Source organism: Oncorhynchus masou, chromosome 17, assembly GCF_036934945.1.
Source record: "Oncorhynchus masou masou isolate Uvic2021 chromosome 17, UVic_Omas_1.1, whole genome shotgun sequence".
Taxonomy (NCBI): Eukaryota; Metazoa; Chordata; class Actinopteri; order Salmoniformes; family Salmonidae; genus Oncorhynchus; species Oncorhynchus masou.
Genome location: NC_088228.1, coordinates 20,151,116 through 20,166,831, shown reverse-complemented (window position 1 = coordinate 20,166,831; position 15,716 = coordinate 20,151,116). Strand labels below are relative to the sequence as shown.

At 41.1% G+C, this 15,716-nt stretch overlaps 1 protein-coding gene across 2 annotated transcripts in view; it reads right to left on the bottom strand.

Moving 5' to 3' along the window:
- Positions 1–15,716, bottom strand: part of LOC135558660 (solute carrier organic anion transporter family member 5A1-like) — a 34,446-nt gene that overhangs the window by 10,617 nt on the left and 8,113 nt on the right. For both annotated transcript variants that reach the window (XM_064992668.1, XM_064992669.1), the window contains exons 3-6: positions 3,773–3,905; positions 3,213–3,430; positions 2,278–2,442; positions 1,371–1,569 (exon numbers count right to left, since the gene is read on the bottom strand). In XM_064992668.1, the coding sequence (XP_064848740.1) occupies positions 1,371–1,569; positions 2,278–2,442; positions 3,213–3,430; positions 3,773–3,905 (715 nt within the window). The remainder of the gene's footprint in view (positions 1–1,370; positions 1,570–2,277; positions 2,443–3,212; positions 3,431–3,772; positions 3,906–15,716) is intronic.

Sequence of the window (15,716 nt, the reverse complement as noted above, 5' to 3'; positions counted from 1 at the left end):
CAGGGCCGACATTATGCTCATTTTCGCAATCAGTGAAACAAATCAATACATTTCTCAGTTCCCAAAACTAGAATCTGTTACGAACATAACGCTTTACCAAAGTAAAAAGAACAATGGCATTCCCTTATGGAAAAATGCAAAGACACTCTACAACACGCCAAATCGGGTCTCGTTAGCTCATGCTTGACTTTGCCCACATCCTTGCTTGTTCTGCCCTCTATGCCTAATTTTCTCCCACTAAACAATACAGCTGAAGTACAGCATCTTGGGTTAGTAATACATATCTATGCTGTTACTTTCTGGGCCCCATTATGTTATCTCGTGGGCTTATTTGGTTAGTTTTTCCTGAAATATACAATCTGCAAACAGCAAGACAGTTGGCGCAGATCTAAGAAGCTAATGTTAGCTAGCTAAATTAGAAGGTGTGACTAAAACCAGTGCGACAAGCATTTGGCTGCATAAACGTTTTCTGTCATCGGCACATGCAATTTGAAGTTGAAATCTAGCCAATATATTTTATATTGAATAACAGTGTAATGTATATGTGCTTTCTGTAAGACAAGCTTGTGCTTGTCATAACCACAGAGGTGTCATCAAGTGTTTGTTTACATGACCTTCGACTGTTGTAAACGCTGTAGTAAATCTACTCAAGACAAATGCTGACACCTAGTGGTGCCTTTTTGAATGGCATGCTACTGCATTTCAATGCTTATTTGTGAACGGTGTAGTTTCAGATTTACCTTGAGACAAAGTTGAATTCGTCAGTCAGATACCCCTTGTGGTAGTTTAGCACAAACACTTTTGCATACTTCTTTATCCACTTCCATCGATATACACATTTTTACATGGTCCCCAAGAAGGTAAACTAAACAAGGGTTGTATTTATAGAGGATATATAGTTTATTCATGTTAAACCACAAATAAAATGTTCTTAAATAAATCTAAGAAATCATCATAATTTAGAGTATCTTGTTAATCCTTTTGAGCACAATGTGTCAATTTGTCTGTCTTTTATTCCACCTCTAAAAAAACTATATAAAATCGGCAGATATCGGTAATCAGTGACTTATCTTCCTAAAATCAGTACCGGATCCAAAAATCACATATCGATCAGCCTCAAATTCTAGATAACAGTTTCATGCATCAAAGTTGTTCAGTCTGGTGACAGCCACAGGGGCCTTCTGCCTTTATCATGACCTTCACCACAAATGCCGGCACACTGCTGAGTGTACAAACAAACAAAAAATCCTCACATTGCTTCATTCTTTGATATTGGTTTTTGGAGGCTGGAATGTTTGCAGAGAAAGAATCAAAAGATTCAAGGAGGGATATTGAGTGAAGGAAAGAAAGGAGGACGGTCTGCATCTTACCCGGTGGTGTATGGAATGTTGATGCCTCCCAGGTTGATGCTCTCACATCCCACTATGAACAGAGTAGAGAAGCAGAGCAGAGAGACCCCACTACAGATCATGGCCAGCTTGGCCGACTCTCTGGCTCCCAACTTCAGCTTCTTAATGATGTAGCCGCCCAGGACTATCCCCACCCCAGCACTGGGCACGATGATCACACCTGGGCCAGCATAAGAAAGATGGTCAATGGTGTTCTCTAGAACGGAAAGATTAGATCACGGCAATCTGTTTCACATTTACACGTATACAATTCTACAACAGAATTTACTTCGGCCTTCTGTTCAATTCCAAACACACCATCCAAAGTACACATGACAGAGTAGATACTCCTTTCTAGGGGAGTGGTGAGGGAGCTTTAAGACACCCCCTCAAATAAAGGGGGCATCAGGTACATGGTCAAGTAGTGAGTGTGAGTGTGAGTCCCAGACTGAGGTGCTTGTGAGGAATGGGAAGGCTCGGACTTCTAATTGATCTATGTGGTGAAGCTAGAGGTCATTTAGATACAACAGACCTGTATTCCAAGCTATGCGCTTCAGAGTGCAACTCTAGTACAGGTGAACAGTTAAATTGGATACAGTTAGAGGGATGTTAGAGGGGCGCCTTTACCTGTGCAGCTGCTAGGGGGGCGCCTTTACCTGTGCAGCTGCTAGGGGGGCGCCTTTACCTGTGCAGCTGCTAGGGGGGCGCCTTTACCTGTGCAGCTGCTAGGGGGGCGCCTTTACCTGTGCAGATGCTAGGGGGGCGCCTTTACCTGTGCAGATGCTAGGGGGGGCGCCTTTACCTGTGCAGATGCTAGGGGGGCGCCTTTACCTGTGCAGATGCTAGGGGGGCGCCTTTACCTGTGCAGATGCTAGGGGAGCGCCTTTACCTGTGTAGATACTAGCGCTGGACGCTGGGATGCCGAATTGCGACTCTATGAACTTTGGTATGAAGGTGATGAAGGCGGTGACGATGGCGCTCTCTGCAGTGTAGGACAGGCTCACAAACAGGAAGGTGACATTACTCAGGATCCTCACTGCAGCCTTAGGCAGCTCTACACAGGGACAGGGAGGGAGAGAAAGAGAGGTAGTGAGAAAGTTTGAGAAATATAAAGAAAGAACACAGCATGTTAGCTAAATGAGCATCACAGACAGACTCAAAGGCTGAAGGACCAATTATATTATGTAGTTATCCTAGGGCACATCTGCTCACCAGGAAGACAAAGGATTATGTATAATGTAATGCACTTCCTATTCAGATTACGCATCACCAAAAGGAACTACATTTCACCTGCCCAGATTAGTATGAAACACCATACAGTAGGAGCTTAATGAAGTGGACTTTATTAGAACATTAAAAAAAAGTGGCGATGAGCTTTGATTATTGTGTAATAAAAATGTTTGTGTGACAGCAGTTCAGCTCTAGCTATATATATTATATAGCTGTATATAGCAGTCTGTGGCAGCAACAAACCATGCCGAGTGCTGATAGACTATCATCAGTAATAGTATGAGAGGCAAGAGTCATTAAGATAACCCTGCTTCTAATAATAGCCTCAGTGAGCGCCCCAAATTGCACCCTAGCCTAGCTATATATAGTGCACTTCATTTGACAAGGGCACATAGGGCTGTTCAATTCTGGTCCTGGATGGCTGAAACACTTTGTTTCTACCTGGTAGTTAATTGCACTCACCTGGTGTCCCAGGTCTGAATTAGCCCCTGATTAGAAGGAGAGGATGAAAACAGTGTTTCAGACCAGGCAGAACAGCCCTGACGCAGAGAATTGGGTGCCATTTGGAACGCATCTGCTTTCTGTATAGCATACCTTTGATGTCTTTCCCAAAGCCCATGGACGATGTAACCGTCTGGCTCTTGCTGTTGGTCTTCTCCTTGGTGATCTCATCATCACTGGACACGTTGTCCAGGCTGATCTTTTTCCTCTTCTTCTTCTTTTTGTTTCTGGGAGGCAACTTTTTGGGGAAGGTGAACATGGGGAAGATGACCAGCAGCATAGCGACAGAACAGAGCAGGAATCCGCTCCACCTGAGAGAGCAGGGCCCTATATTAGTTACAAAATTAAATGTATGTTCAGTGTAATGTACAGTATTTATTATGTACAGCTACTGTGTATCTAAGACAATATATCCTATTATCTGCACTGAGTTCAATAGCACATTCCCACAACATACAAACCCCACATTAAACACACCATGGAACACTACAATAGTAATATGCATTTCAAAGTCAGACACCATTTGACAAGCTAACATGTACATTTCTAATATATCCAATTGTATTTACATATGGCAACCAAATATGGAAATGGCTAATGTCTTTATTTAATCTCATAATTTAACATAATCAGTGAAAAGTCTGGAACATTACCAGTTGCCAATAAAGCGAGGGTCACTCTGATCTATGTTGACCACAGTCTTGGGGTCTACGTAGAAGCCGATGAGGACTCCTCCTAGCAGGTATCCAGCAGCTGGACCCAGGGCTCCCATCACATACATGACAGCTGCAGAGAGAAACAGGCGTGAGGCATCAGGACAAATGGACATGAAACTTAATGGATTAGAAGAGCATGGGTGCTAAAAGAATGGATCAACAGAATGGAGAATCAAGAGCATGGGTGCATCCAATGGCACCATAGTCCCGATATAGTTCACTCCTCTTGACCAGAGCCCCATGATCAAAGGTAGTGAACTATAAGGAATAGGGTGCAATTTGGGGCGGAAGCCTATGTTCTACCCCTGACTCAGTCATGTGAAGCATCGAAGGGTATTTTGACATATAGTACTCTTTAAATAACTGATCTCTGAACTCTTGGGGGAGAGAGAAAAAAAAAAAGAAGCTAAATAACTAATTTCTCTTTGTATTCAAAACTGCCGGTGCCTTTGAATGAAGACTCAACTCTTATTTTTGTGGACCGAGTCCTCATTGTATTAAACATTTCTAAACATAGCAAGGAACCAAGATCTTTTTCCAACATGCAGGTTTTTACAAAGTGCAGGACAAGCCATTCAATCAGAATGTGTTATTGGACAGCTAGATATATCTACTTACATTTTGGAAGCTAATAAAATGGGACATGATAATTGTAATCAGAATATACAGTTGTGGCCAAAGGTTTTTCACAACGTCTGCCGCCTCAGTTTGTATGATGGCAATTTGCATATACTCCAGAATGTTATGAAGAGTGATCAGATGAATTTAAATTAATTGCAAAATCCCTCTTTGCCATGCAAAGGAACGGAATCCCCCAAAAATATTTCCACTGCATTTCAGCCCTGCCACAAAAGGACCAGCTGACATCATGTCAGTGATTCTGTCGTTAACACAGGTGAGAGTGTTGACGAGGACAAGGCTGGAGATCACTCTGTCATGCTGATTGAGTTCGAATAACAGACTGGAAGCTTCAAAAGGAGGGTGGTGCTTGGAATCATTGTTCTTCCTCTGTCAATCATGGTTACCTGCAAGGAAACACGTGCAGTCATCATTGCTTTGTACAAAAAGGGCTCCACAGGCAAGGATATTGTTAATTTATCAAATCATCAAGAACTTCAAGGAGAGCTGTTCAATTGTTGTGAAGAAGGCTTCAGGGCGCCCAAGAAAGTCCAGCAAACGCCAGGACCGTCTAAAGTTGATTCAGCTGTGGGATCGGGGCTCCACCAGTACAGAGATTGCTCAGGAATGGCAGCAGGCAGGTGAGAGTGCATCTGAGGCAAAGACTTTTGGAAAACGGCCTGGTGTCAAGAAGGGCAGCAAAGAAGCCACTTCTCTCCAGGAAAAACATCAGGGACAGACATTCTGCAAAAGGTACAGGGATTGGGCTGCTGAGGACTGGGGTAAAGTAATTTTCTCTAATGAATCCCCTTTCCGATTGTTTGGGGCAACCGGAAAAAAGCTTGTCAGGAGAAGACAAGGTGAGCGCTACCATCAGTCCTGTGTCATGCCAACAGTAAAGCATCCTGAGACCATTCATGTGTGGGGTTGCTTCTCAGCCAAGGGAGCGGGCTCACTCACAATTTTTGCCTAAGAACACGGCCATGATTAAAGAATGTTACCAACATGTCCTCCGAGAGCAACTTCTCCCAACCATCCAGGAACAGTTTGGTGACGAACAATGCCTTTTCCAGCATGATGGAGCACCTTGCCATAAGGCAAAAGTGGCTCGGGGAACAAAACATCAATATTTTGGGTCCATGGCCAGGAAACTCCTCAGACCTTAATTCCATTGAGAACCTGTGGTCAATCCTCAAGAGGCGGGTGGACAAACAAAACCCCACAAATTCTGACAAACTCCAAGCGTTGATTATGCAAGAATGGGCTGCCATCAGTCAGGATGTGAAGTTAATTGACAGCATGCCAGGAAGGATTGCAGAGGTCTTGAAAAAGGGTCAACACTGCAAATATTGACTCTTTGCATCAACTTCATGCAATTGTCAATAAAAGCCTTTGACACTTGTGATATGCTTGTAATTATACTTTAGTATTCCATAGTAAAATCTGACAAAAATATCTAAAGACACTGATGCAGCAAACTTTGTGAAAATGTATATATTTGTTTTCAACTTTTGGTCACGACTGTACTATTAACATGTACATTTGACTGGTAACAGAATAGCAATAGAATAACTGCAGAATAAATAATGCTGTAATTGAACATTGTACAGCCTAGGTAGGCTACAGCACCTTTAAGAGCTACAATAGATTTTGTACCCTATGTTGTGATTCTCACTAAATATTGAATCAATAAACAGCTTATGAAGCTCACAGCCTATAGAACACATATTTCAAACAAATAATCTGAACTAAAAACACACATTTTGGAATTTCTGTGCATCCTTGACAATCGCTAATCGATATCCAAATACAGCACATTTTTTATTCCCGTGAACCATCTTCGCTCTTTTGAGGGGTCATGGCAGGGGAAATTGTGTTGCAGTAGTCTAGTGTGTGCTGCAGGAATAATGACAAACAAACCTGGGGAACCCATATTCTCTATGTAGTGCACTACTTTTGACCCTCTGGTCAAAAGCAGTCCACTATGTAGGGAATAGGGTGCCATTTGGAACATAACCCAGGCATTCTCTTACTGCATCCAGCAGTTCACGCCCACTTGAAACAAAACTGCTGAATGTCATCATCCCATCATTAACCAAGTAGTCTTCTCCCTGACTCAGTGTCAACAAACATGTGATGCGTGGGTTGACTCATACCCCACAGTCCCCGTGATCTTATCCGCTGGGCAGCCAGGTTTAGGGTCATGAAATAATGTGTGGATGAAGGGCGGGTGGGTTGAACAAAGAAAACAATACTGTTAAAAAATATATCAAAAAAGTATCATTGTGCAATTTATATCTATAGGCTACATTAAGGTTTTTCTTTTCATTATTTTAGTCTATCTGCAATTTACATAAGCCTGCATTAGGGACTAACTGTTCACACGCCAAATAGCCTACACGGCAATCACCAAATGCTTTTGAGAACGGGCAGAACAAGTCAACTTCGATCCACAGATGCAAAATAGGCAATGCCAGAGTGTAATTCAATAAGAGATTGGCTGCAAAATTGAGAGTTGAAAATAAAGAGAAGGAGGGCTAGAAAAGTCATGTTTGGGAAATATTTGGTGAAGTGGTAAAAGCAAATGATAGCAGTGCCGGTCAGTTGTTATGTGATGATGGTTAGTCACCATTCGAGAGTCACAAGAAGGTGACTTCAAATATGGCACGTCAAGGAAACTGCAGTCTACTGTTCAGATGGGTTAAATGTAATAGCCTAACTGAAATCTGGACTCTCTCTAGGTCTATATCCTCTTACACAGTCTAATATAATATGAACTTCTGCAGGATTAAGCATTTCTTGCAGTAAAATTATACACCAAATGGACATTTTTACTTAGGAAAAGGAGATGAGAAATATGATTGAGAGAATGAATGTATGTTTAGGGACCGTCTGTAAAGATTCTATCTTTATCAGCTGTCAAAAGGTGATAGTATGTTAACCACAAAGTATGCAATCCAAGCCAAACTGAAATCTTATCAGGAACACGTTGGGTCGTTTTCACTGCTAGTAAAATTTCCTTATACCGGTCAATCCGATGTCATTTGGAAATTTTGCACGTTAGAGCTTTCGCATTTTTTGGGGGTTATTGCATTTTCTCCCCAGTCCCCAAATGCCTGCTGCAAGAGAGAAGCAGAGATGAAAGAGCATTTTACCGATGTCAATGTCAACTAGATTTATTACATTATTCTGATGAGCATTAGTTTATTTAATCTTCTAGGGCAGTAATGACAGAAGCTGCATGTATCTAATTAGAGAAATAGCCTACCAAAATGTTGCAAATAAGCATAAAAATATATATTTTTTAAATTAGGGTTAAAAGAAGTCCTGCAATCCCTGAAAAAATATTGCATGTCTTCACACCCCAGACTTAGCACAATACTTGATGGAAGCACCATCTGTATCCATTACGGCTATGAATAATTTTAAATAATATTCTACTAACTTTGCACAACTCTTAGGGCAATATTTATCCATTGTTTTTGCCAAAATTGCTCAAGCTCAGTGAATTTGTTTTACTGAGTTTCCAATCATTGATGGACAGCAATATTCAAACCTCAACACTTTTTGGAAAATCCATTCTGCTGATCGCATTGAAAATAATGTAATTGTCCTGCTAAAAATACATCTCTATCGTGGGTTAACTTTTCAAAAGACTGAGGGGGTTTTCCTCTAACTTTGTACCTGGGCTTTGCTCCTTTCATATTTATTTTGACCCCTGACAAAATCCCCAATCCCTGCTGGTGACAAGCATACAGTACCCATAACATGATGCTGCCACAACAATACACAGGGTTTCATTGTGTTGTGTGGTATTGGATGTAGCCCAAGCTTGTAGGTTTTTACATTTCTTTGCCATGTCTTGCAGTATTACTTAACAGCCTTGTTGCAGTGGATTTGGAATGGCTTTTAAAATTATCATTTTTTTAACACAGGCTTAAGTTCTTTTCACTTTGTCCTACAGGCGGGTAATTTGGAGTGGATGGATTTTTCTTCAATTTAAATCCTTGGGCAGGTTGCCTAAGTGTTTTTTCAGGATGCCTAAATCCAAACAGTGAAAGAAAAAAAGAAAGTTGGGATTGAAACACACTCAACTTAAACAGCTAAACCCAGACATAAAGTAGGAAAGAATGTGCCTATATATTTTTTTTCATAATATAATATTTGAGAACAAATCACCAAAATAAAAGCTAGACAGTCAATGAGAATTAAATTCCAAAAAGAATGAATTTAACAGTATTTATTGTGTTATTATTATGTTTGAGCAAAAAACTAAAAAGACAGTATTAGCCATGGCAAAACACAGAACATAACATTTCTCTCAGCTCCATGCCAGAATATGTAGAACCCAAGGAAAATCAGCTTTAAAAGTGCAACATTTTTTCTCAGCTGAAAAGCAAACTGTGTAGAATTGCAGGATATAAGCTTAAAAACGGAAACATCTCTACATCGTCAAGATGGGGGCCTCTAAAATGTTGCTGCGCCGACCATGCAAATTGCCACTCCCACCACCCAAGGCACTTTGATCATTTATTTCACTTTGTAAATGTGGTGTAAATTATGTACATTGGTAGAAAATAATAATAATTTGAAGACTGTGCAAGAGGTGTGCAGACTTTCAATAGGTACTGTAGTTCTTCCAGTGCATTGGCCATCTTAGTCCTGTCCGGTTTCAATAAGCTGCTTTGTTGAGGTCAAAATGAAAACAATCTAAAAAGCCTCAGATTTCCTACTGTTTCCAACCAAAACAATGTGTTGTTACAGGGAGCAATCAGCTACAACCTATCAACAATTTAAAATCAAATTCAGTTTTCGTATCAATCCACAAACTCACCAAAAATGTTTTTGAATAAAAGATCAACATTATGAAAAGGTATGACCGTCTTTCTGAGAGAGGGACATGCTGCTGACTACTCAGCATGTGGATCTGACGGCCGGCACATACCGAAGGGAGAATGAACAGAACGCTAGGCTCCCTCTGCTGCAACCACACTATCCGCCCATTTCCATTGACCTGCTAGACTAGGGACAATGGAGATCACACATCACTGCCTGATTCACAGCACCCACCAGGCAGTCTGCAGCTGGGCTTGTGTGTGCGTGGAGCAATACAGTTCAACAGAGCGCAAGGCGATGGCAAGCGACCCCGTTCACCAACTGCTCTTCTGTCCGTCACCGAGACCAGGGGAGATTCAGAGACATGTACAGGTTTTGAACTGGTTGTGCTGTACTGAGTGTGGCTAATTTACTTTCAATGGGTAACAGACTGGTGAACTAGCTTGTCATTCAGTCCATAATTACCATTAATGGGCTTTGCGCCTTTCATATTTATGGAATTGCCTAATTACATATCGTAACGGTCAGATGAAAACCTCTCCAACACAGAAAACACTGCCATATTTTTCCATGAACCAAAATACAATTATGACAATTCAGAAGCTATTTTGAATACATTTTATTGGTCCTAGAGTCATGAACTGTTCAGATTACACTTGGGGAAGTTACTGCTTTCAATACATGTAAAAGAAAAGGGCAAATATGGAGTTACAAGGTTATCAGGCAGCGAAAATATGTTCTCTGTCTCTACAGCCTTGAGTACATGAGCTCAGATGAGTTAAATTAGGTGTGTTACTGTCCTGTACGCAAAAGAGATTGATGCAGGAGTAATAATGGGCCAGGGCTGTACGTTACAGGAAAGTGACGCGAAACTCAACCTGGCAGCTGGACCAATTTGGACCGCGTGACCTTACTGGAGAGAGGGAGACAGTCAGCAGGGACATGCACAACTAAATGTCGGTTAACTTCATCGTCAAGGCAACCTGCTGACATAGCACCGTCTTCTTACAATTTTCCAAACGACCTGCTATCTTTCCTACAGACAAGGCCAGCCCATCACACCAACTGATACAGAACTGCCTGTATTACCCACGTATGGTTTTACATCACAGCCTGCCAGGAGGACTCATCTTGAACAAACCTCAAAAGTCAAAGCATAGGCCTACTGTGCCTTCAGAAAGTATTCACAACCCTTGATTTAATTGTATTTTTTTGCCAACGATCTACACAAACCTGTTAGAGGTTATAGTTGTAAATTAAAAAAAAAAGGTTTTAAAAGGTTTAAAAATCTATAGCAAGACTTAAATGGATGTCGAGCAATGATCAAACACCAACTTGACAGCTTGAGCTAATATATCTTGACTACATAAATATTCAGACCCTTGAGTCAATACATCCCCCTTGGCAAAGATTTCCACCCCACATATGCTCTCTCTAATTCTCTTTCTTTCTCTCTCTCGGAGGACCTGAGCCCTAGGACCATGCCCCAGGACTACCTGACATGATGACTCCTTGCTGTCCCCAGTCCACCTGGCCGTGCTGCTGCTCCAGTTTCAACTGTTCTGCCTTATTATTATCATTATTATTCGACCATGCTGGTCATTTATGAACATTTGAACATCTTGGCCATGTTCTGTTATAATCTCTACCCGGCACAGCCAGAAGAGGACTGGCCACCCCACATAGCCTGGTTCCTCTCTAGGTTTCTTCCTAGGTTTTGGCCTTTCCTAACCACCGTGCTTCTACACCTGCATTGCTTGCTGTTTGGGGTTTTAGGCTGGGTTTCTGTACAGCACATTGAGATATCAGCTGATGTACGAAGGGCTATATAAATAAATTTGATTTGATTTCAGCAGTGAGTCTTTCTGGGTAAGTCTCTTATGAGCTTTGCACACTTGGATTGCACATTATTCTTTAAATAATTCAAGTCTGTCAAGTTGTTTCTTGACCATTGCCAGAGCCATTTATGTCTTGCCATGGATTTTTAAGCCGCTTTAAGTCAAAACTATAACGTAGCCACTCACATTCAATGTTATCTTGGTAAGCAACTCCAGTGTTGATTTGGGCTTGTGTTTTAGGTTATTGTCCTGCTGAAAGGTGAATGTCTCCCAGTATCTGTTGGAAAGCAGACAACCAGGTTGTTCTCTAGGATTTTGCCTGTGCTTAGCTCTATTCTGATTCATCCTAAACAACTCCATAGTCCTTGCCGATGACAAGCATACCCGTAACATGATGCAGCCACCACCATGCTTGAAAATATGAATAGTGGTACTCCGTGATGTGTTCTATTGGAAGTGCCCCAAACATTAAGCTTTGTATTCAGGCAAAGTTCATTTATTTTCCACAGTTTTTGCAGTTTTAGTGCCTTATTGCAAACAGGATGCACGTTTTGGAATATTTTTTAAATTCTGTACACGTGTCCTTTTCACTGTCATTTAGGTCAGTATTGTAGAGTAACTACAATGTTTATCCATCCTCAGTTTCTCACAGTCATTAAAACTGTTTTAAAGTCACCATTGATTGGCTTCATGGTGAAATCTCTGAGAGGTTTCCTTCATCTCCGGCAACAGAGTTAGGAAGGACGCCTGTATCTTTGTAGCGACTGGGTGTATTGATACACCATCCAAAGTATAATTAACTACAGCATGCTCAAAGGGATATTCAATGTCTGTTTTTTAATTACTTTATCAATAGGTTCCCTTTGCAAGGTACTGGAAAACCTCGCTGGTCTTTGTGGTTGAATCTGTGTTTGAAATTCACTGCTCAACCTTACAGATAATTGTATGTGTGGGTTACAGAGATGGAGTTATTCAGAAATCATGTTAAACACACTTTTTGCACAGAGAGAGAGAGAGTTCATGCAACATATTACGTAACTTGTTACGCACATTTTTACTCCTGAACTTATTCTCGCCCCCTGACCATCCACTCAAGAAAGAAATTGGCTCGAGCTTGTATCTAGTTGATAATCCCTGGTTTAGGTCTACTGTTAGACATGCATGCTTCATAAATAGTCACGTACCATGAACAAATGTCAGCCTAAGCCTACAAAGTGACTTGAAAATCAAAATAGCTTTATGTACAGTGCCTAGTGAGGTCTATACATCCCTTGCAGTTGTCACATTTTGCTGCCCTAAAATGAATTAGTTCATGTAAAAAAAATAAACCAAGAAATATTTGTTGCGTATGTCTTCACACCCCAGAGATAATACTTGGTGTAAGTGCCTTTGGCAGCCGTTACAGCCAAATCATTTTGAATAAGATTCTACCAACTCTGCACAACTTATGGCAACATACTGTTTATCCATTGTTTTGTCAATTTCAAGCTCAGTAAATTTGGTTGCCAATCATTGATGGACAGCATTATTCAATCAAACCTTGTCTCTGATTTAAGCAGATTGAAGTCAGAACTGAGGTTGGGCCACTCAGGAACACATCTTGGAAAACCATTCTGGTGTGTCTTTAGTCTGTGAAAAAACATTGGTTAGCTAAGAGAGTGCTGGATTTTCAAGTATTGTGGTGGCAGCATTATGTTATGGGTATGCTTGTCACCGGCAGCTGGTGAGTTTGTCGGGACAACAACAAAAATATGAAAGGTTAGAAGTTATAAGAAAACCTGCCTCAGTCATCTGAATACTTAACCCTGGAATAGAGTTTATTTTCAGCGGGTCAACTACACAACATTTAATCCCAAGGCACACCAGAATGGTTTTCCAATAGGTGTTGAGTGTTCCGGAGTGGTCATTCTCAGTCCTGTGTTGAATTTGCTTGAAAATCATTCCCAACCACATGTACTGAGCTTGAGCAATTTTGCCAAACTTAAAAATAAAAATATTACATGTATAAAACATTAGGAACACATGCTCTTTCCATGTCAGACTGACCAGGTGAATTCATGTTGAAGCTTTGATTACTTATTGATGTCACCTTGATCCCTTACACGAAACCCAAACTGGCGTGCGCCATCGTGCATACATTTATTCTGTCCTCCCACACTAAACGTGATCACGACACGCAAGTTAAAACCTCTGGTATATTCGGGACGGTAGCGTCCCACCCCGCCAACCGCCAGTGAAGGTGCAGGGCACCAAATTCAAAAACATCATAATTAAAATTCCTCAAGCATAAGTATTTTACACCATTTTAAAAATAGAAATTCTCATTAATCCAGCCACAGTGTCTGATTTCAAAAAGGCTTTACAGCGAAAGCACCACAAACGATTATGTTAGGTCACCACCAAGTCACAGAAAAACACAGCCATTTTTCCAGCCAAAGAGAGGGGTCACAAAAAGCAGAAATAGAGAAAATGATTCAGATCTTCATCAGATGACACTCATAGAACTCCATGTTACACAATAAGTGTATGTTTTGTTCGTTAAAAGTGCATATTTTTATCCAAAAGTCTCATTTTACATTGGCGTGTTATGTTCAGTAGTTCCAAAACATGAGGTGATTTTGCAGAGAGACACATCAATTTACAGAAATACTCATAATAAACATTGATAAAAGATACATGAAACTTTAGATAAACTTCTCCTTAATGCAACCGCTGTGTCAGATTTCAAAAACATTTACGGAAAAAGCATACCATGCAATAATCTGAGTACGGCACTCCGAGACCAAACAAGCCAAAAAAGATACCCGCCATATTGTGCAGTCAACAGAAGTCAGAAATAACATTATAAATATTCACTTATCTTTGATGATCTTCATCAGAATGCACTCCCAGGAATCCCAGTTCCACAATAAATGTTTGATTTGTTCGATAAAGTTAATAATTCATGTCCAAATACCTCCTTTTGTTAGGGCGTTTGGTAAACAAATCCAAACACACGCGCAAGTCCAGCCGAAAGGTCGGCCGAAAAGTTCAAAAAGTTATATTACAGGTCGTAGAAACATGTCAAACTAAGTATAGAATCAATCTTTAGGATATTTTTATCATAAATCTTCAATAATGTTCCAACCGGAGAATTCCTTTGTCTGTAGAATAGCAATGGAACGCAAGCTAACTTTCACATGACTGCGTGTCACGAGCTCGTGGCAATCTGCCAGACACCTGGCTCATTCCCCTCATTCGGCCCCACCTCACAGTAGAAGCATCAAACAAGCTTCTAAAGACTGTTGACATCTAGTGGAAGCCTTAGGAAGTGCAACAAGACCTATATCCCACTGTATATTCGATAGGCTGTGAGTTGAAAACCTACAAACCTCAGATTTCACACTTCCTGGTTGGATTTCTCAGGTTTCGCCTGCCATATGAGTTCTGTTATACTCACAGACATCATTCAAACAGTTTTAGAAACTTCAGTGTTTTCTATCCAAATTTACAAATTACAGTGGGGCAAACAAGTATTTAATCAGCCACCAATTGTGCAAGTTCTCCCACTTAAAAAGATGAGGCCTGTAATTTTAAATCATTAGGTACACTTCAACTATGACAGAGAAAATGAGGGGAAAAAAATCCAGAAAAATCACATTGGAGGATTTTTTATGAATTTATTTGCAATTTATGGTGGAAAATAAGTATTTGGTCAAGAACAAAATTTCCTCAATACTTTGTTATATACCCTTTGTTGGCAATGACAGAGGTCAAAAGTTTTCTATAAGTCTTCCCAAGGTTTTCAGACACTGTTGCTGGTATTTTGTCCCATTCCTCAATGCAGATCTCCTCTAGAGCAGTGATGTTTTGGGGCTGTTGCTGGGCAACACAAACTTTCAACTCCCTCCAAAGATTTTCTATGGGATTGAGATGTGGAGACTGGCTTGGCCACTCCAGGACCTTGAAATGCTTCTTACGAAGCCACTCCTTCGTTGTCCGGGCGGTGTGTTTGGGATCATTGTCATGCTGAAAGACCCAGCCATGTTTCCTCTTCAATGCCCTTGCTGATGGAAGGAGGTTTTCACTCAATCTCACGATACATGGCCCCATTCATTCTTTCCTTTACACAACTCAGTCACCCTGGTCCCTTTGCAGGAAAACAGCCCCAAAGCATGATGTTTTCACCCCCATGCTTCACAGTAGGTATGGTGTTCTTTGGATGCAACTCAGCATTCTTTGTCCTCCAAACACAACGAGTTGAGTTTTTACCAAAAAGTTCCATTTTGATTTCATCTGACCATATGACATTCTCCCAATCTTCTTCTGGGTCATCCAAATGCTCTCTAGCAAACTTCAGAAAGGCCTGGACATGTACTGGCTTAAGCTGGGGGACACGTCTGGCACTGCAGGATTTGAGTCCCTGGCGGCGTAGTGTGTTACTGATGGTAGGCTTTGTTACTTTGTTCCCAGCTCTCTGCAGGTCATTCAATAGGTCCCCCCGTGTGGTTATGGGATTTTTGCTCACCGTTCTTGTGATCATTTTAACCCCACGGGGTGAGATCTTGCGTGGAGCCCCAGATCTAGGGAGATTATCAGTGGTCTTGTAT